Genomic DNA, 22,108 nt, shown 5'->3' with positions numbered 1-22,108 from the left:
CCATGCATAACCACACACACAGAATGCAGTGTTTCAGGCTCAATGGTAGTGTGTGGTAGCTCCAGCAAGATATCAAAGTCAGCAGCAGCTGACAAGATGAACAGAGAAAGAGTGAACCCCAAAAAAAAGAAAGAGAGAGAGAGAGGAAGAAAGAGCAAATGAGAGGGAGAAACAGAGGCTGTCAGAAGCAATGTCAGGTCACTGCTCCCCACATCTGTTCTCTGGCGAGCTCCATTCATCTCTGGCAGATAGCAATTTATATGTCAAGTTAACCTCCCTCTACAGGCGCAGCTCAGCTGTCTCGAACTGGGGCCTACAACTCTACTGACAATTCTACAACGTAATAACACAATTACAGAGTGCAGCAGGGACTCGGAGTAGCTCTTTCAGCCACAGCGCATTAACCTCCTTTCAGAATGACGACCGGCTACACGGCTGGAATGACGAGCACTAAATGCTCATGTACTGCCCAGGCAACTGAGAGACCTAGATTACAGAAAACAAGACCCTTCATTTCAGATCAAGTCACTGGCTAGTAAGGACATCCACACTTGCAGTCTTGGGAGGTAACATTCCGTCGGGATAACTACATGGACTTCCTATGTACAGACCTACTGTGGAATTAAGAAAGATGACACAAACATAGATCATAATATATATTATTATTGCACTACCAATTTAGACCGTCTTTTAATGAGATTAGGTGTTTTCCATCAACCATACATATTTTACACAGATAAAGGGTAGAAGGTTAGAGTTTTTATACAGGAGAAGCTAGCAAAGCATGTAAACAATCTTTTCAGTGCTGTGTTTCTTTCCCAGGATGGTGAATGTATGTTAGACCCGTCTCTCGGTGCTGCCAGTCAGCAGGTAACCCATTAAATGGTGGCAAATTCATTGAGGCGCCAGAGCCCTGCGCTACAAGTGAGCTCAGGCTTGCAGGAGGCTCCAGCTGGTTGGCATGGCGCCCAGAGGCACCTGGGGATCCCAGCCTCAGAGGAGGCTGAACAGGAGGTTCATCTGAGAAGGCCTTGTTTCCTCTGGTAAATGTATACTGTCGGGGGGGTTCTTGATCCGCTGCCCACTGCATTAGCCCAGAGACAGATGACGCTTTTGGAAATATCCCGGCACTAACAACCAGAGTGAAGTGTCTTTTACTGCCGAAGTGAGCCATCCCTGTAACATTGCTGTCACCACCACGCTCCAAAGTAGGAATGGTGTTTCCGTGGGGATGTATAAGTGTAGACTTTCTTGTTGTTGTGCAAGGTATTGGAAGGTATTTCCCTCACTCTACATGCAGGTTGTATTCATGTATAGTTTGGTTGCTGGTTCATCATTTAATCAACATAATATGAATATGTTATTGAACCAATACTTGAAATACATTTATTGAATGGCACTTGCAAATGTAATTTTGCTATCTGGGAAACCACAGTCTATACATACTGTATTTATTTCTACATGTGTAGAGTTTATTACCTCAATAAAAGCAGATGGCGAGTTGTAATTTCTGTTCACTCAGTCCATGTTATGTTTTATTTTATGTATTTCATAAAATACATAAAAGAAGAACATTTGATTTTCACCTCAATGAAAATCAACTAAGTCGTTGTCTAATTTACAGGAACATTTTTCTCGTTACAATATCATTATTCTCCTGTGAGATTAGAGTTCATTAATCCACTACCAGACATTGCAATCGCTATGACAGTTTTTTCAATACCTTTAACACGTTTCCTAAACTCTTAACACAGTTAGCACAACATCCATCTGTGTAGGCTGTACAATTAACACCTTTCTTGTTGCTTTGAAACAAAATGCATAGAGTAAACACACAAATTCTTGAACTTCTTTTACACACAAGCTCAACCAAGACCAAAACAATCGATTTGTACTGCCCAATTTACCAATGCTTTCACACTGTCAGCAAAACAGATAACATCATGTTTAAAACCTAATGATTGGCTAAAGTCAAAGTGAACAGCTGTTTATATTGTGAATTGAAACACAAATATATCCACTGTATTTTATTCCATTGCTACTGAGAAACAGCTGAAGTTATGCGAATACTTTACATCACAGCTGATTCCCAACTAGGAAACACTCAGGTGTTGAGGTTCTTTCAATTGCATGACCATATGGTATAGACAGTAAAGAGGACCTATTTGGGCTGATCGGGTGTGGAAAAAGAACAATATAGAGCAACACAAGAAAGTAATAATACAGTAATGCCTGCACAAGGGAGAGGAAGACAAGTACCAGGACAAGGGAGAGGAGTTGGACAAGGGCAAGGGAGAGGAAGACAATACCAGGAAAAGGGAGAGGCGTGGGACAAGGGAGAGGAGTTAGAATGTGTGGTGGCGCTCAGAGAAGGGCCAGAGCTAGGGTAATACTGTAACTGACAGCTATATTGCATATTTCTTGCAGTAATGTCCTGTTGCAAATGAAGCCTTTACTGCAGCAATTAAGATTCTGTCTTCTTTTTTCAATACAGTAACCTACATTCTATAAACCTACTCTGAGATGGGTCATTCATTTTTTGTTCTGAATCTATGCAGCAAAAGAAACAAAATGCATGCATTTACAATATCCTACAAAACAAAAATTTAGAGGCTTCAAAAGAAACTGCATTGCAAACACAATCTATAATCTATGTACTGTGAGACCTGACACATACCTGCATAAATGAATGCAGTTTCTATAATTCCATCTAATCTTAGTGTTTTTTTATGAAATTGTGCTATGATTGACTAAATGTTCCTGTGAAAAGAGAACGTGTGTTATTGTTTTGTAGACATGGGTTATGTTTACTGTGTTTTTGTGTTATGACAATGAGTGTTTGAATTTAGTTTACAATGTGTGATTTTGAGCATGAAATTAACAGTTTTGCCAATTGTGTGTGGTAGGTGTGTTGGTGTGTTAAGAGTTTAGAACACTTGTTTAAGGTATTGAAAAAACTGTCCTAGCAATTGTAAAAAATTGTAAAGACTTATTTATTACCGATTCTTTCATTTTAACCTATTTTACGTCAGTTTGCGACGTCTATGCTGCCGTATGCATGATGTCGCAAAACCAATAAGCTTATGCATTAGCGAGCGAGTTAGTTTTCATTTGAGATCGTTTGTTTTGTTTTAATTTTTGTTTAATGTTATGCGTTTGGAAATTTATTAGATGGGTATAAGTGGCTTATCATGAAACTCCGGACTCAGTATGACAGGTATTCAAGAGTTTTTAACCGTGAAAATAACATTTTGGCTAACGTTAGCTAGCTACAGTACAGTAGTACTAGTGAGTACAAGCTTACAGCTGAGTAGCTGTTTGTTTTTCTACCCTGAAGTCAGTTCTTGAGGCAAACAAGCCATTAAAGATAACACTTGGCTATGATTACTGCCACCCACCAGTACCAGCATAGCCTTGCTATCTAACTAGACTGTTTTACTGATCATTAGCCAATGTCAGGCCATCAATAAATACTTAATCTGACAATTGCTTGTCCGGTGCTGTTAGCACTAGCTACTATTGTTGTCGGTTTGTTATACGTGTACGCAATGCAACTGAAGTTTGTGAGATAATGATATATAGATGTCGAAGTGGGTCGTTATAAATCGGTTGCTAATCGTATGGTATCTCGCTACCTAAACATTTTACCCCCTCCTATTCACAACCGTCCTGTCATTTACAGTATTTTTTATCTAACCAGGATATCTGTTGTTTCTCCAATCCCTCACCATGTTTGTCAAAGGAGTGATTCCAGAAGAACACTGATATTGAGGGAGTCGCCAACTGTAATGCAGCCGAATTTTAATGAGCCGGGTGCCCAGGCAGGAAACGGCTTATCCCTGCCCCTTCAACCGGAGCTACCTACAAGGACACTGGCCACAGGGGGCTCGGACACATCAGGCACTGGCGAGGTGCATATACCTATCTCCAGTGGCCCAGCAGAGTCCAGTGGAGGAGGGGCATCATCCAGGAGGTCAAGAGCCAGTTCCCATAGCCACTCGCACGGACACAGTCGTGGCCACCACCACTCCCATGCTGAGCCTGACCCTGCGGACTCGGACCTGGAGGCTGGCGAGCCCAGCACGTCCTTTGCTGAGCTGCGCTACCTCTTCCGCTGGGTCCAGAAGAGTCTTCCCTTCTTAGTCATCCTATGTGCGAAACTAGTCATCCAGCATGCCCTTGGTAGGTAGTGAGAAGCAATGCTTTATTGTGAACGTTGACCTCTCTTTGGGGGTTGTTTACGTTCATTGATTATTATGGTTTGTATATTTTTGGGATAACTATTTAAATGGATGAATTTATTCTAAATGATTTAAAACGTTATTGTTGCAGGTCTAGCAGTTGGAGTTGGCTTGTTTACAACTTTCCTGTATGTAAATAAAAACCTCCAAACCCAAGTCTTTCTTCAGGTAAGTCACGGCCATGGGAAGCACAGAGACGTCAACGCATTCCCACATGCCATTCTCTTCACCCATTCTGTGAGTGTGCGTGATTCTTAGCGGGCCTTCCCCTCCGGATCGTTTCTCCCCAGGACCGCCGTTCCAAGTGGCAGTGCACGTGGCTCCTCCTCTTCCTGACCTCCTCCACGCTCCTGCTCTACTACACCTTCCTCACTGAGACACTTTACTATTGGTGAGCTGGAGACCGAGCGAGCTGTGCCGCGTTTGCTTCTCTGCGCTGCGAGGAGGCTCAAGAGCACGTCTAACCACCACCCCACCCCCCTCTCTCTCTCTTTCTCCTCCTCAGCCTCATCTTCCTCAGCCCTGCTGTTGAACTCCTGGGCTTCTGGGAGGTCCTGTGGGCAGTGGGCGTCACCAACTTCACTGTCAAGTTCCTCTTCATGGGGTTCAAGTGCCTTATTCTGCTGCTGCCCTCCACACTGGTGACACATAGAGCCCAGGTGCGTAGGTCAGCTGTGGTGTCGTGTCTAAAGGCCCCGTCATCCCTCAAATAAAAAGGTCATATTGTATGCCGTATGATTGTGATTCTATCCTCCGAGCATTCTCCTCTGTGGCGGTTCCCAGGGGCGATGGTTGATGCTAACTGAGGAGGTGGGCCAAGTGTACCAGGCCATGGTTCCTCTCCCCCTCTGGTTCCGCTACCTGGTTACTTACCAGGAGGTGGATGGTACCACTGGACTCACCCTGGGAGTCCTGCTGGCTTTGCTCTACTTCATTCTCAAGGTTCGAAAACATCCGTCTACACTGCGACCGCCGGTATAAACCCTTGTTCAAGTTTTGGACGTATCTTCTCTAACCCCCTTTTCTGCTCTTCTGCCATCCAGCTCTTAGGATTGTATGGATCGTGGGGTTCTTTCCAGAAAACTGTGAGGATATTTCTCAATGGCGAGGTATAGCACTCATTTGTATTTTTTTGTTGCTGTTGACATTTCTGGGTGATCAGGAACACGGGTCTGGATTTGCTGCTGGGTATATGTACTAAGCGTGTAGTTCCTCCTCCGCAGCACACGGGGGCAGCGGCCAGCCGGAGCCAGTGCAGCGAGGCTGGAGACGTCTGTCCCATATGCCAGGGAGAGTACAGGGAGCCGCGGAGCCTCGTCTGTCAGGTAACGACCATCAAAACAAACCAGTACAAACCAGTACCCACTGAAGCCTCTCACTCTGAGAAACACTTTGACCGGGTTTGTTTAACAGCGGTTAAAGCGGTTTGTTTCCTCCACAGCATATTTTCTGTGACGAGTGCATCGCTCTGTGGTTCAACCGGGAGAAGACGTGTCCGCTGTGTAGAACAGCCATCACTGACAAGGTGCACAAGTGGAGAGACGGGGCCACCTCACCCCACCTGCAGATCTACTGACAGAGGGCGCAAGTGTGCGGACAGGACAGAGCTCTGGTGCTTTGTGTCATAGTTGTATCAATGGCAATACACCCCCCTCTCCCCCATTGACTTGCGCACCGTGCTGTTTCTCCTCTGTCCATTCATAAAGGGCTGTGCCCTCTACTGGCCTATGTCAGTAAAGGCATACATGTGCATTGGGAAGCATCACTGTTCATGTCATTGCGACTCCCTTTGAGGCACTTTACTATAACAAAGTTGGTCTCTGCATGTCCTTGTTATTTAGTTCTTTCTCCCCCCATTTTCCAAATGTCTTTTTTATCATGTGAAAATGTTCCTTTATATTTAGTTTTGACTTATTTAGAAAAAAGACCATGTGGTACCTGAAGGCTTTCCTCTACTTGTACATATGGGGTTCATAAGAGGAAAACTGTATTAAACGACACGCTAAGAGGTTTATAGAAGCCCTGAATGAGGTCAAGATCAACCCCCAGGTTCAGTTTCCCCGTTTGGTCGGCTGTGGGTCATTGACACGACTCCAGTGAGCTGCAAGACACCACCTGTGCCCTTAGTCATGTTTCTCACTCAGTACCTGGGAGTCTGTGTGTGTGCTGGCTCTCACCTTCGATTGTTTTGGTTCCGTACGCAGAAAACGACCGGTAACGACCTACCAGTTCCGTAGCTAGTACAGACATTGATTGATAGATTATAATTAAAAAAATATGACAGCAGTTTTGGTGTAAAACAGCACACACGGAGTTCCTGCATTATGTACCGACAGTCCGGGTCCCCAGAGGGGACATCTGGTAGGCCTGGACAGGCTGCAATGTAGTGACCACAGAACAAAATACTGAGAGAGGGTTGGGGCACTTTTGCTGTGATCAATATACAGTTGGGTCCCAAAGTCTGAGAGCACTCGTCTAAATACATTCTTTACGTACGAAACATAAGTAACGCAAAATGTGTCTTTACGAAATGTTCATCAGCAACAATGAGTGACACGTTGAAGCTTTGAAAAAGGACTTTCAGAATCGAGTTATTTGTCATGTCCTCCTTTTGTTTGAATGACAGTGTGGACTTAAGCTGGCATGGGACTCCATAGGTTTATATATATCTATGTGGGACTGCACCAGTTGGCTTTGTGGAGTCCATTTTGATTTGACGTCATAAAGAGTTTCTTGAGATGTCACAGAAGGGTTGTATTTCTCAGTCTTCTATTCCCTCAGTCAATGTTCATTGTGTTCTCAGACTTTTGTACTCTACTATATGTATCCTTACTTTTGTTTTTCCAATGGGATTTTTTGACAGATTTTGGGACTTGCTTTCAATAAGATATATGCAATTGTGAGTGTAATTTGATCCATGCGTAAATTATTTTTCTATTATGGTGCAGTTACATCCTTTTTAAAAACCAAAGAGTGGAAGATGCATCTATTTTAGTACCATTATGTAGTAAAATCATGTCACAATTTCCTTGCAAAAAAAAGAAAAGTATGTTTCCATCAACAAATTTAATAAAAGTTATTCAATCTCTTGACTCTTTCCTTACTGAAGATGGCAAGATGCTTACGTTTAAACTCTACCCTACATGCCAAATTAGTTCATCCGCTATACCCAAATCAGGATTATTTTGTGTGAACTTCGAAGAACAAAACAATGACATCTGCAGTGTTTGTACCTTTGTGTGTCACAGATTAGAACTTTTGGTGTTGCGTGCCTACATATTATGTTCTTACAAAGCCTAAACATGCTGTCAGATGATAGGATCCGCATCATTCATATTCTTTCACTTTTCACAAGCCTCCCGTCAGCAGTGCCAACTTTTTATTTTGTCATGGTCCATTAGTTATATACATGATACAAATCAACTGAATCTCATGGAATAAATAAAGTGGAATATTGACATGACGGGTTACGTTTTCACTTCTGTTTTTGATCATAATCATCTCTCTCTCTGAGCTAATAACATTGTCTAACACTGAATCATATGATATACAAGATCTCTAGCCCAAACCCACTTCAGGGGAAACCCCCCACTCGAATCACTTCAGCATCAAGATGAACCCGGTTGGTTCTAAAGAGATGCGCTTCACTCAGACCCTGTGACAGAGGGGGAGATGCTCCTGGGTTGAGCACTTCACGAGCATTCCATCTGCAAATACATACACGCTGCAATATGACAAGGCACAAGCCCACCCCTGTTGGTTTTTGCATTAGTGACCCATATTTTTCCCAACGCACACACACACACACACGGCTGTGTCTGACACTACATACAAGTTCAAGTTTTCAGATTTAAAGAAGCTGGTACGAGATATCAAAATGGTGTTTGTTGAATCTTTTTTTTTTTTTTTTTTGCACCAGAACGTTCTAGCTTTAGACACTGCTCATAACTGGGAAATAATGCATTTCAGGTAAACAATAGAAATACAGTAAATATGCACCGACGACAAAACAAATGAATGCCCAACCTAAACCTCTTACGAGATCTACGAGTGAAAAACAGAATAAAAGAAAACTATTTGCATAGTGTGACTGACGCAGAGAAAAAAAAAGAATGGACAAATGTATACGGAAATATCAAAACAATTCTACAAATCGGCAAAGGATTACGGCGAGTTTAAAAAACAGTTTAAAAACCTATTTGTTGGGGGTGATTGGTCTGGAACACGCTGCATCCTCTCTGATAGAAAAGACCACAGGGAGCCGAGGGATGGACAGCCCTTCACTGTGACACGCTCTCATCACAGACACTCATCTCTGTTTAAAGAGAGGCCTTTAAGAGACCACAAAATAGGCCATATCAATCTCATAGGAACAGCCATACAGTCACACATACACACACACACAGTTTTAGAAGTGAGCATTTCGGCAGAGGGTCGAGGAGGGGAGGGGCCCCGCAGCCAACGTTTTTTTTTATTTTTTATATGCGGTCATTAACCAGCCTAAATCCACACACTTGATTCTTAAATGAGACAATTGAAGTTGAAAATAATGATTTGGTTAAGCAAATTTGGTCATGGTAATTAGTCACACACACACACACACACTGGGCCCCTTGTCCAAACCAACTATATTAAACATTCAGCTACATCGTCAGACCTAAAACCCACAATGAGTCATGAATGTCAGGGTTTGAGCCTGGGACAATATTCTGCCCTCAGCCAATACCTGGCTGGATAAATGGCATCCTGTTTGGAGGAGGAGGATTAAATGGCTTAACTCCAAAGACTCAGTTCACATCACAGACAGATTCAAATGTCACACTACCACCTGAAACGGAAGGTGCCAAAGTGTGGAGGGCACAGCACCATTCCTCATGTCAGTGAAACTGCACGTTTGCAACACAACCAGACAGTGATGAGGATCCAAACAAGAATCTGGCCCCAATTTTTGGCCATAATCTGATTGTTTGATTCCTGATATCTAGGTCCTTAAAACAATCTGGGTGGATTACTATAACCAAGGGGGAATATATATCAATCGTTTGCACGATGGAAACAAAGAAAAAAAGGCATTTAGAGTCAGTTTACATTCAACAAAATCAAATACAGGCAAGGTTTTCTACCTAGACTGGAGCTATCCAGTTTGACTGGTAAAGCAATGTCAGCATTTGGTTTTGAGAGTGGTGTGAAGTGATGCTTTCAGCAGAACTATACTATTTCTATAGCTGCTTCTCTTCTATTACAGGTACCAGGTATATCTTATCCTGAATAATAATAATAAAAATAAAAAAACATTTCAAGTGAAAAAGCAGAAAGAAGGCAATGTGGATTCCATATTTTTTGCAAAGGGACAAAATGCAGTTCTGGCAGACGTCTAAAGTGAATACCGTCCTGTGTGTTCATAACTGCGTTGCAACTTGCATCACTCATTCACTGATTCTCTGGCATACAACCCCGTTTGAAGTCAGGAAGTAAGTCAAATGGGAAGCAGGTTGCATTCGAGAGGGGAACCTGGGCCCTCAAGTTCTAAAACATCTTAAAGATGAAAAGAAGAAAAAAAAGGGAAGTCCCCAGCGTTCTAGAACCTTCTAGCGGGAATAATACTGGGGGGAAGCAGCGGTGTTAGGGGAGTCACACAGTCCCCTCCACCCACAGTACAAAGCACCATGTTGTGGCATCAGCCAGACAAGCACACAGGAACCTAAGCAGATGCTCTGCCGTCCTCCTCCAGACTCTACGATGCTATAGTTAGGGCCCCGGACCGAAGGCCCTTCGCACGGACCTCGTAAAGCCAGCGCTGAGCCGCTGGTAGGGAGGGGTCCACCTGTGTTTGCACACGTGTCCAGGGGTGGATTAAACCCGTGTCAGACACTGCTCTATAAATACTTTTTTTTTTAAATGGGACACTGCGCGGTTTGTTTACTACACGCAGACGGGCGCAGCACAATGCCCAATCGTTATCTTCGTGGCCGCGTTCACTCAAGTGGGCTACATTTAAATACCACCTCAGATTTCACCGACTGTTTATTACACAAACGTGAAAACCAGAGAATTTGCAAGGAGAGCTCTTCATTCACGCTTCTAGTAAAGCACAACAGCCCCGATTTGGGTGCTTAACAGGTCTTTTAGTACATAAATTAAAAAGCGATAACAACCCCTGATAATGACCTGGGTTGTAAGCTTTAGTGAAGAATGGGTCTGACCAGAGTTAGATCCACATGTTGGTGAGAGAGAAGCCTGGTCTGTTCTGGGAGAAGGGGGGGGGGGTGTGTTGGGAGTCAGTCAGACCAGAGGAGCGGCAAGGTAGCGGCCAGCTAAAGCAGCAGTCTCCAGCTCTCAGAACCAGTCAGCCAGACAGACACACACACAGGGGAGGAGAGGTCTGGGTGCTTGGAGCAGACAGTCTTGTCAGTCATTTTGTTAAATTTCTACGAGTCTTTTTTTTTTTTTTTTTTTTTTAAGAAAACAACAAGGCATTAAAAGAGGAATTTAAAATAAAAAGAGTCCTAGGTTTCCAGGCGGAGCCGAGCGTCATAGGTTCATCCGGAGGTGTTCGGGCCGCTTGGACATCAGGGGGTAGGTGTGTTTCTTGTAGAGTCCGGTGCTGGTGCCAGAGGGCTGTCTGATAGGCAGGGGGGCCGAGACCTCACAGTTGCTGGAGCTCACGTCCATGTGCTCCATGGCAGACACCTCCATGGGCTGCTCCCGCTCCCCACAGCCGCCAGGAGACAGCAGGCACTGAGCACCTGCCATCGTGGGCCCGCGCGGCCAGCAGACCCCCCCGGCAAACTTCACAGGACTGGGGAGAAGCAAGGGGTCAGCAGTGGGTCAGCATGGAGGAAACACCACACCACACCACTCCACTCCGACTCTGCTTCTAACTGGAAAGGCAGGAATGTCTGTCTGTGTGTGTGCGTCTGTGGCTTCATTATGGAGAACCAGGCACTGTATGACGACGAACATCGGTGTGTGTACTCATGCTCAGGACCCAAGGACGTGCAGTGTCAAGTGTGGCTTTGTTTGAATGAGCTGTTCGCGACATATATATATAAATAAACGCACGCGTCACCATGTTGAGTTTGAGCGATGCATCTTGTGAATCGCCAACGGGGCACTGCACGACTTTAACTGATTACTACCACCACACTTCACCTTTATTTTTGGATAACCAAGCCAGGAATGACTGGCAACCAGTACTACCACAAGTGGGCAGCAGATCTCCATAGCGCAGTGGTTCTCAGCCCTGGTCCTCAGGGACCCCCTGTCCTGCATGTTCTAGATGTTTCCCTGCTCCAACACTGATTCAAATGACTGGGTTGTCATCCAGCTCAGCAGAAGCCTGATAACCATTCATTCATTCATTCATTCATTCATTCATTCATTTGAATCAGGTGTGTTGGAAGAAGAAAACCATCTCAAAACATGCAGGGCAGGGGGGTCCCTGAGGACCAGGGCCATAGGAGCTACCCTATTCAATTCTCCAGGCGCGAAAGAGAATTTATTGTACCTTAACTGAGAATTCACCCCACCCCGGAGACACGCACACAAGCAGCAGTTACCTCACTGGTGTTCTTGGGCTTCCCAGAAACTTCCGAGGTGACCGGACCTTGGGCTCACAGGAGAACTTCTCCTTCACGTTTTCGAGCACGGACGGGGCTACATACGTAAAACCCTTCGTGGGAGGAGAGAAGAGACCTGATCAAGGACTGTTACAGCTAAAACAACAGGACAGATGAGTAACCTTACACTAACAAGGAGCGTGCAATGTGCTGGAACAGTCAATAGAGCTTCCAGGAATGAGAAAATAAAACCCCAGATGAAACGCATTAACTTATTCTCGTAAGAAACGTTTGCTTTCCGTAAAAAATATATATAATTATATATTTAAAAAGTGCTTAAAAATACACACAGCTCATGTCCGACCCTTATGAGGGTGCAAACCCTAACAAAAGGATCGTGGTTTAACAAGACCAAACAGACCAATGACAGAGTGGCCCCACTTACCAGGAAGACTTGATTGGCACTCTCGCTGAGCGTCGAGTCATCGGGGCTGTCCACAGGGGTCTGGCTGGTGAACTTGGAGTCAAACTGGCTGACATCATCAGCTGATTGCTGCAACGGGAAACAGGAAGCAGGTCTGTCAAGAAGCGAACACACTCCAAAGAGGACGCGTGTTTACACATCTGGAGGACGCGTCTAGGAACGTTCCACTTCTAGCTAGGACCCCCGGGCCATGAATGACTTGTCTTGAGGTTCAAAGCAGATGGGGGACAGAAAGATAATCACACTTTTAAGTTGCCCTCACCAAGTTCACCACAGACACGCGCAAAACCGCGCAAGGCTGTGTCCGTTCCAGAGGGCCGCGTCTACTCACCAGGAAAGGCTTGAACGGAGGCTCCACTTTCCGCGCGAGGAGATCATCCCAGTTAATATGCCTGAAGAAAGGGTGGGCCTGGATACAGAGGAGCACACGTCTTCTCAGAAACACGCTCTGCGGAGCCCTGGCCAATCAGAGAACGCTGCTGAAGCCTGTACCGTTACCTGCACTTCGGAGGCATCTCCCGGTCCGGCCCCCAGCCGCAGGGAGGCGTTGCGCTTCAGCAGCTGGGGCCGAGGGGGGGGGGGGGGGGAGAAGAAAAAAAAAATGGAGGGACGTGTTAAAGTTTGCAACTACGTTTCAACTGAGTCAGGGGAAAAAGCTCTGCAGCTTTGGGCCAGGCCCAGAGCGAGGGCTCACCTTCTTTAGAAGGTCCCTGGCTTCTTGTGTGAGGTATGGCGGGAGGTTGAGCTTGCATTTCAGGATTTTATCGATGGTCTTCTTCCTGTTTTCACCAGTGAACGGCGGCTGTGCAGACAAAGATAACGGTAAACTGCAGACGTCCAAAATAACAGGATGAACCCAAAAATCCTCAATCTCTCAATAGAGCGTTTCTGGTGTTTGTTTAAAAAAAAAAAAAAAAAAAAAAAAAAAAAACAAGGGAAGTGACATCACTCACTGCTCCAGTCAGCATGTCATACATGAGGGCCCCCAGGCTCCACCAGTCGACGGCCCTGTTGTGTCCGCTCCTCATCAGGATCTCAGGGGCCCTGGGATGGGAGGAGGAAGACGGGGGGTCGGGGGGGGTCAGGACATCATTTCATGGAAAATACATAGAGGCTATTGACCGGTTCTCTGATACACTAATTGGTTCTCGTGACTCGTTGCGACTTACATGTACTCTATGGTGCCACAGAAAGTGTGGGTAACCGTGCCATCATGGATGGACTCTTTGCACAAGCCAAAGTCAGTCAGCTTTACATGACCTGAAGAGAGAGCGAGAGAGAGACAGGATGAGATAGTAGACATACAACAAATGTAGGGTCTTTCGTTTTTACACCTTGACAGTAGGGAGCCACGCATTCATTCCAATAACAAGCCACCATTTGGTAGGAAACGGAATTTATGGTCACCCGCTTTAAGGGAGACAAAGGCTCGGGTAAAGGTGGGTCAAGTTCACAGAGCCTCTGTTTAGGGTCAAAGTCTGCCGGCGTACCATTGTTGTTGAGCATGATGTTCTCAGGCTTCAGGTCTCTGTAGATTATGCCTTTCTGATGCAGGTGCCCCAGCGCCATGGAGATCTCTGCCAGGTAGAAGCTGCCAAAGAGAAGCCTCACAGCCATGAGACCCTTTTGTGTTTCCACAACATTCCGTTGTCGTGTCAAACGACATCTGGACTCTTCGCCTGAGTACCGGGGCTCGGCCTTGACATTTGGGCTACGAGGACGGCTCTTGTGCAAACTCCTAATCACCCTTGCAACAATTCATTATGTAATGGGCGCCTCCATCTATCCATCTATTGACACAACATCACTGAGAGGACAGCAGGCTCCAGTCTTCTATGTCTACACGGGACACACACGCACACACACACACACACACACGCCTGGTCTGACTACCTCTGTAGCTCACCATGCTGTGTCCTCCATGAAGATCCCTTCTCTCTCCAACTGCATGAACAGCTCCCCGCCTGCAAGCACACAAGACGTGCGACAACATTTTCATCGACGTCAATGTTTAACGCAGCATGTTGATTCGAGTTCAATGTAACGACTGTGTGGAAAGGATCCCCCGGTGCCGTTTCAGCTGGCACACTTGTTCACTCATAAGGCGTGTCAATTAAAACATTCATATTGCAGTCACATTCGGACAAATAAAAAGAAAAACGACTGACATCATAGAAGAGAGGAACCACTGACACCAATAGCTAAGGCATCAGAGGAATATTTGAACATCATTTTTATACTACTCTTATGACATCATGCACTACCCTTATGATACTACTGGAGACTATGACAACACTAGAGTAGCTCGCAAGTCCATTCTGACATCACACATGAACCATTATGACATCACAGACAACGTGATGACGAGTGTGTGTCGGTGTTCGCCTCACCGCTGAGGTACTCCAGGATGAGGTAGAGCTTCCCCCCGGTCTGGAATGCATAGATGAGGTCCACGATGAATGGGTGCTTCACTTCCTCCAGAATGTTCCTCTCTGCCTTGGTGTGGGCCGTGTCCTTGGCGTTACGCACTATCATGGCCTGAGGGAAACACGACACAGTCAACAACTCCAAATGACAAAAACAAGTTTGAGTGTTCCCGACCGCCTTCCTTTGTCCTCCAGGGTGGTGGGTTAATCTAGTTAGGAGTTTCTATGAAAACCACCTGCTGAAATGCAGATGTTTCCAAGTGAAGGAAACGTTCATTTCCCGTCTGGTGAAGATAATTGCTCTCCCTCTCCCCTAGCCAGGCCCTGAACAAGAGGAGCTCCTCTCAGCCATGTCATTATTGAGGTTAATATTGCCCTCAGGTCAACAACACGTGACAATCCTGTAGGCCAGGATTGAGGAATCTCAATTATTCGAACTATTTCAGCCGCTAGGAACAATACCGTATCTGTTTCCGATTGGATTAAAATGGCCCGTGTTGCAAAGGATGATCGTGAGAACACTTAGCGTGAGGTTTTACTGCCATGCTCAAGTACACAAGGCTGAAGTATGACACAACAAAACTGCTGTCTGCCGGGTGCTAACAGGCAGGATTCCCAACATGGTGTAGAAGAGAAGGTGTGGGTGGGACCCTGCTGTTTCATTTGACAATGAGTACAGCTGGCAGGTCAAATGCCTGTCATCATCAACCACAGAGGCCAACCAGGGAAACAGAGTTCCCGCATGGTAGCTACTGTAAATACAGGCCTATAAAAACTACAAACACAGCCATTACCAAACTTCAGGGATTCTGGGAAATTCACTTGTGAAGTGGGGTCGGGGGTAGGAAAAAGCAGGCCAAACCAGCAGTTACCAGTTCCAGAAAAGAGCCCTGTGCCATTACTAACCCTATCTTGCCCTGCAGCTTCCTATGGAGGTTGAGTTGGTTTCAAGTTGTGGGTGGGCCCCATTTGTGCTGTAAGCTGGAGTGTACCATGTATTATGGTGTACACAGACTGCTGCCACTAGCACAAGGGGGTCAGAGTCAAATCTGGTGTTGTGAATCCTGTGAATTTTTTAAAATGTTTTATAAGAGAATTTGTGTTTGCAAAGTCTGGTTTTGGTCCGAAACAAACTGAACAAGTCCCAGATTCACAGCTGACACCTCACCTTCTTCAAGACCTTCATGGCAAAGATCTTTCCACACGTGGCACCTGACACCTTGCGCACTTGAAAAACCTGTTGAATGACAGGAGCCCAGAAAAAAGTGATTTCATTTTAACCAGATGATTAATCACAAGATCTAATGACTACAGACAGTACAGATTTAAATATGATCACGGACATAGGCATCCTTACCTTTCCATAGCCTCCTTTTCCTAAAACTCGCAGTAACTCAAAGCACTCTGGGCGGATCTGATCAGTCCCTTTGTTGACGCTGTCTTCTGAGATTTCAAACTTCTCACAGTCATCCATGTTACTAGAGAAATGATCAAATCCCATTACAATACACTCTATCCAAATAGCTATCTACCTGCACCATTTAATGGCAATACTGAGCAACATGAAATTGTTATTCAAGTGGATTGAAATTGTGTTTAATACTCACAACTCAAACCCGCTGCACTGGTCCATGTACTCACTAATCTGAGCCTGGTAATAAAAAAAAATATTTAAAAAACGAGGATTAAGAATAACCACTTTAGACCAATGTTGGATTTACCACTGTGTTTGGTAATATATAGGCTGTCCCGTGACTCTAACCACTGAAATGCTGAAGCTATGCACTTCGAATCCTTGATTTTCTGCAGTATTTTGCATGCGATATGCAAATGTCTGCAATTTGAACATCTGAATCAAATGCAAAGGATTAGACAAACACTTTGAAAACTTTAACTCAATTGTTTCTAAGGTAGTGAACTTATCAGTGACGATAAAAGTCTCACTCATCCTCAATACAGTGTTTTCACTGTTTGGTAAACAATCACACGTCCTTATAAATATACATCATCTGCTGTTCCAGTCCAGAATTAACAGGGTTTGTAATGATGAAGACGGAACAAAACGCCCACTTGTAATGCCAAGGGAACTGCTTGTCTGGCTTTAGTCCGTCAAAGCAATATCGTGTAACTGCCACTGCTTGTTCTGTACACTTCAACATCACTTGCTCTTGCTGAGAAAGACTAGAGCAAGTATGCCTGGCCAGTCAGCTTGATCATTTCATGGGGCAGAGTGATGGTTATCTGCTAGCAACTTGCTACACCACCGCCGGCATCCTTCCAGCCGATATCTAGAAGTACTGTAGATGAGAAGTAGCCTGCAAGGTGTTAACTAATCTAGTTAAACTATCGTGTACATTGCTTGTAGACATCGTAATTGGAAAAAAGACAACGTTATGTTAAATATGTTTATTGGTTGAACAGATAGCCTTATTCCTCATCAATTAGTATGGCTAGCTAATGTTAGCAAGCTACCACAAATTACCTAGCAATGACATAGCTTAGTTAGCCATCTATTAGTAGCTGACTTTTCTTAGCCGCTGCCTATCTACTTAGCTACTACTACAGCTAGCTGCATACCGTTAGTAGAAGCCCCACGCACACACTAACAAAGCTTAGATATATGCTTCACACAGCAGCATTGGCATTACTGTTAGCATAGCCTGCCCAAGTGAGGCTTCTGTAAGCCAGCTAGCCAACTTGCTCATTAACGTTAACTAGCGAACTACTCACCCCATCTTCCAATTCTTCGTCGGACACAATCTCGTCCACTTGATCTAAATCAATGTCAAACACCCCTGCCATCGTCTCTGTCTTTATTAATGTATTCGGTAAAGCAAAAGCTTTCGCCCCCGGTCTCATGCACAACTAGCTACACATCTCCGCCATAACCGGCTACGGTAGAAACCATGCGCCAGTCACTATTGAATACCGACGACGAAACAAATTCCACGGGGGAAATAACAAAGCAAAAGCCTCTAGCGTTGAGCAGCCGTATTACGGTGCTTTTTCAGCTACAGGTTTCTACTTCACGTGATGCACTAAAACAATTGTAAAGGTGCAAACCTTGTTACAAACTCGCAATAAAGTATCCAAGCCGATGTTACAAAAGTCTTCGTTAGTTTAGGGTTCAGGATTAGAATGGTGAATGGTCATTCCTATTAATGCCGTATATAGCCCTACTCTTTTGTTACCATTATTAACCAAGTTGCTGATGAAAAATGTTGGTACATTATATTCACTTATTCGTGAGAACTATATGGGAAGACTATTCGAAGACCGGGATTTCCTAATTCTACTCACCCCCAATCCTGCACCTATACGCCAAAAGCAAACTGCTACCTCAACCAATAGGGTGTTTGAACATGCCCAAGCTTTGGTTGCCATCTACTACATTCTACTTTTAATATACTGTTAAATACATGATAACCCAAACAGAAACATAAAACACACTGCAGTTAGCCAACAACAGACACCACACGACCTAGCCCCTATCTACTTTCCAATCCTTAATTTCAATCCTCAATTTTCCCAATCTCCAGAAAGATACCCTGCAAAGTTTAAATTCATACATAGTTTACATATATCGCCCCATTCAAGATACAACACCACATTTCACGCTTAATCATGATCACATACATTGGACATCAGAAACACTTAGAATTTTGCAAATATTGGGCCCAACAGTTAAAGTATAATATGACACAATTACTATTTGTCTACTTTGACTATGACAAGGTCAAATACATACCCCTTTTCAGGCCCAATCAACTAGGCAACCTAAAAATGATACCATCCCATATAGTGAGATATTGGACGAGAGACAACACAAACATGTCCACCCATCACCATACAGCAGACATGAGTAGGGCTTCCAACTTTACAGTGAAATCTACTCTAAATAGGATTCGGGTTGGAGTTCGCTTTTTGCAAATCCCAGACACATGAAGTGGGTCATATTTAAAATGGAGTATCAAGAACTTTGATTCCGTGCAGCCATTATAGTCACACTCTTTTGATCCCTCACTGCAAATGTCTGAGATTTACACACGGGATAACCCAAACTTTTAGTGAGCTAAACCAAATCCAAAAAGGAATCTTATGACTATGATTCAGAGACAGCTAACCCTTTCCACAACCACAATAATTGCTATAAGGACTTTTCAGCTCTGATGAAGTGGCCAAGAGGGCCGTGGCCACACAAATCAGTTGTATTCTCTCCAGTCAACAGTAGGTGGCAGCAGAAACAAAGGGTTTGATTGATATTAAATAGGTACTTTTCTTCTGGATCCATCCAGATGCTTCTTTCCATTTGCCATAGTTGGATTGTGCATGTAACACCCATTTAGGTAACACTGATGAGGGAGGGTGATTTTGATGTGATGTCTTTCAGATAGTATCATGGCCATACCCATAGTGTGAGTAATCCCACAACCCTTACCTTTTTCTTAGTGCCTGGGGGCAGAGATGGCTTATTCTTGGACATAAAAAGAACCCAGGCATTCCTCACATGATTGACTTTGTGGCACCTGTGTTTTCAGATCAAAGCTAGTCTCTTCTCTCCTTTCTCGCCCTCTGTACTTTCCTCGGTGGATACCCACTACTAAGGGATGCAAAATGTTTGAAATTTCAGACCATGTGTAATTAAGACTGCTGAATGGTGAACATTCATTAGGGCCTGTTTTTAAAGAGAGTGACATGTGAGTCAATATACATGCATGCATTGGGCCAAAAAGAGACGCTTTGTATGTATGTTAAAATAATGAATCAAAAGTCTCTGGAGAATTTCCCCACAAGAAATTCACAAGAATAGATTAAAAAAGGGGCTTTTTGCTTTTGACACATGTTGAAAGAGAGAGGGAGAAAGAGATAGAAAGAGAGAGAGAACACATTTACACATTTGCAAATACTATAAAGGGGATTTCCATTAAAGCTTTGTTGTTAAGGACTGAAGGAGGAAAATGTTAGATATTAAACATTGTGGGCTTCTTTATGTAAACAGAAACAATGAAGATGGTTCCAAATAATGACATTTCCCAGCCTCGAGTCATTCTTGTCATCGCTTAATCAAACTACAATCAACATCAATTTATATATATATATATATATATAACTGATGTCATAAAAAAAAATGTAACTTGGATGAATGCAGAATAATCAAGCCAAGATTTTGAGTCAGTGCAGGACAGGTTGTGCCAGGTGATTACAAGGGAGTGTCCTGGCATCCTGACATTGGCACCTGGCAGAGGCGGTTAGCACTGGAGCACTCTGCCTTGCTGGCAGTTTGTGAACGTGGACTCAGACACTTGTACTCAACCATACAAAATGGCCATACGTGATGTGTCAAATGATATGGGTTGCCTCAAAAAGTGTTGAAGCAAGTTGCCTTTATAATCTCCAAAAGTAGTGTATTTTGTTTATTTTCTATAGTTAGTAAATATTCAACCTAGGATTGTCTAAAATAGTAAACAATATTCAACTTAGAGACAATGCATTGACATTTTGAAAACGATAGCAAGAAAGAAAGTCCATGTGAATGAAAACTAACTATGCTATCAAATTAATTCCTATATATGACATTCTATTTTGTACGTATGTGAATTCAATACTAACTACTTTCTGTTCAAACACATCACAATATGCTGTTACATGAGAGCTTTTTAAAACAGACACCATTTAAATCTGTTTATTAAAAACCCAGTAATATAGAAAGCTGGTACCAACCACTTAGGTAGACCCGTTGCCTAAGAAAAATCAAATGAACAAGGATGTTCCATTATATTCAACTTCTCTACTGACGTGTGTGATGACGAACAACATATTGTTCTCTATTCGTGCTTTCAACCACAAACTTCATATTTTTCAGGGAAATAGGTGGTTGTGACATACTTATTGACTTTGGAGATTTGAGGAAGTGACCAGGTGTTAAGGCACAGCCTGTGTCCATGCTCCAGTGGTTTCCAGTGGCTCTAATAGCCCTCAAAGAGGCCATCAACCATGACCAACCGCCTCAAGACTCTCACTTATCTATAACTTATTGCAATGGCCAGACCAGTTGGGGGAGCTAACCTGATCCTAAGAACCATTCGATTCAGACAACGAATACAAAAAATATCCGTTACAATCCAAAAAGCCTCGAGTGAGTGAGCGAGCGCAACACCACATGTGGGCAGACTGACTCGCTGTACCAAGACAGACAGCGATCTTCCGTCAGTTCTCCTCGCTGGTTAGAGTGCTGACAGGGACAGGGGACCCCTGGCGAGAGGAGCATGTGTGACTCAGTCACTCGTTAAACCAGAGACACGAGCATCAGGCCGCCAGACGTTCCCACTCCCAGGAAGAAGACATATGCAGACACCGAGCTGCACGAGGGCTACATCAGCAAGAAGAACGGTGGAGGGAGAGAGAGAAAAAGGAGAGAAATAGAGAGAGAGAAAGAGAGATAAAGGAGAGAAAGAGAGAGAGAAAGAGGGAGAGATAAAGAGAGAGAGTAAGAGGGAGAAAAAGAGAGGGAGGGAAAGAGGGAGAGATAAAGGAGAGAAAGAGGGATAGAAACAGAGGGAGGGAAAGAGGGAGAGAAAGAGGGGGAGGGAAAGAGGGAGAGACAAAGGAGAGAAAGAGGGATAGAAACAGAGGGAGGGAAAGAGGGATAGAAAGAGGGGGAGGGAAAGAGGGAGAGAAAGACAGGGAAGGAAAGAGGGAGAGAAAGAGAGGGAGAGAAAGAGGGAGGACAAAAGCAGTCTCATCATTTGCATACTAGTGGGCTGACCTGTTTGGAGGAGCAGGATTTGAATGTTGGTTTTCATGCTATGCCCTGGAGGAGAATATCCTGTCATGGGCAGGGCGTGGCTGCCAGAGGATCCACCCTTGCCCATCACACATGTATTCTGACCCATATAATAATTGGTTCCCTTTTACAGACTGATGCTTTTGTGTGTGTTTTCGGTTTTATTTTCTTGCTGTGCACATCATTTATTGTCGCTCTGGATAAGAGCGTCGGCTAAATGACTAAATCTAAATGACTAAATATTATTGAATCAGTTCTGATTTAGAGTCTATTTGAGTCTGACACAATAGAATAAGACAGTTATGCTAGCTACACCAACCATGTACCTCTGTAAAAAGAACAATGCAATAGGTAACTGCACTTATCCATAATCCATCAGCTGCTTGTAAATGAGTTCAACTGCCTTTATCCGCCATTTGAGACGGTATGATGCAAATGCTGAGGGAGAGAATCCGTAATAGGATATCCATTTCAATGTGAAACAGTAGATGTGAAATGTGAGAGATGGAGTCAGAGCTCTCTGTCAGGCTGTCATGTGAGTATGACCAAGGGCCCTTCCCTGTTCCATGGCGACACAACGTCCTTATAACATGAACAAATAATACCACAAACCC

General features: G+C 44.1%; 2 protein-coding genes across 2 annotated transcripts; one reads left to right on the top strand and one right to left on the bottom strand.

Annotated features, from left to right (window-relative positions):
- Nucleotides 1–3,028: 3,028 nt before the first annotated feature.
- On the top strand, nt 3,029–7,330 carry rnft1 (ring finger protein, transmembrane 1). The gene is made up of 9 exons (XM_047020140.1): nt 3,029–3,217; nt 3,743–4,182; nt 4,333–4,409; nt 4,532–4,632; nt 4,747–4,900; nt 5,025–5,183; nt 5,285–5,350; nt 5,465–5,566; nt 5,683–7,330. Exons 1-9 carry the CDS (start codon nt 3,192–3,194, stop codon nt 5,815–5,817), a joined length of 1,260 nt encoding a protein of 419 aa, XP_046876096.1. The 5' UTR covers nt 3,029–3,191; the 3' UTR covers nt 5,818–7,330.
- Nucleotides 7,331–7,605: 275 nt separating this feature from the next.
- rps6kb1a (ribosomal protein S6 kinase b, polypeptide 1a) lies at nt 7,606–18,338 on the bottom strand. The gene is made up of 15 exons (XM_047020139.1): nt 17,441–18,338; nt 16,318–16,361; nt 16,068–16,188; nt 15,879–15,947; nt 14,675–14,822; nt 14,191–14,248; nt 13,775–13,875; nt 13,454–13,544; nt 13,238–13,328; nt 12,979–13,086; nt 12,783–12,845; nt 12,616–12,693; nt 12,246–12,353; nt 11,801–11,913; nt 7,606–11,040 (listed from the first exon to the last, which is right to left on the bottom strand). Exons 1-15 carry the CDS (start codon nt 17,567–17,569, stop codon nt 10,773–10,775), a joined length of 1,590 nt encoding a protein of 529 aa, XP_046876095.1. The 5' UTR covers nt 17,570–18,338; the 3' UTR covers nt 7,606–10,772.
- Between the last annotated feature and the right edge of the window lie 3,770 nt (nt 18,339–22,108).

This window comes from Hypomesus transpacificus, chromosome 5 (genome assembly GCF_021917145.1).
Source record: "Hypomesus transpacificus isolate Combined female chromosome 5, fHypTra1, whole genome shotgun sequence".
Lineage (NCBI taxonomy): Eukaryota > Metazoa > Chordata > Actinopteri > Osmeriformes > Osmeridae > Hypomesus > Hypomesus transpacificus.
Note: the sequence above shows the minus strand (reverse complement) of the source record. Positions and strands in the feature narration are given on the sequence as shown.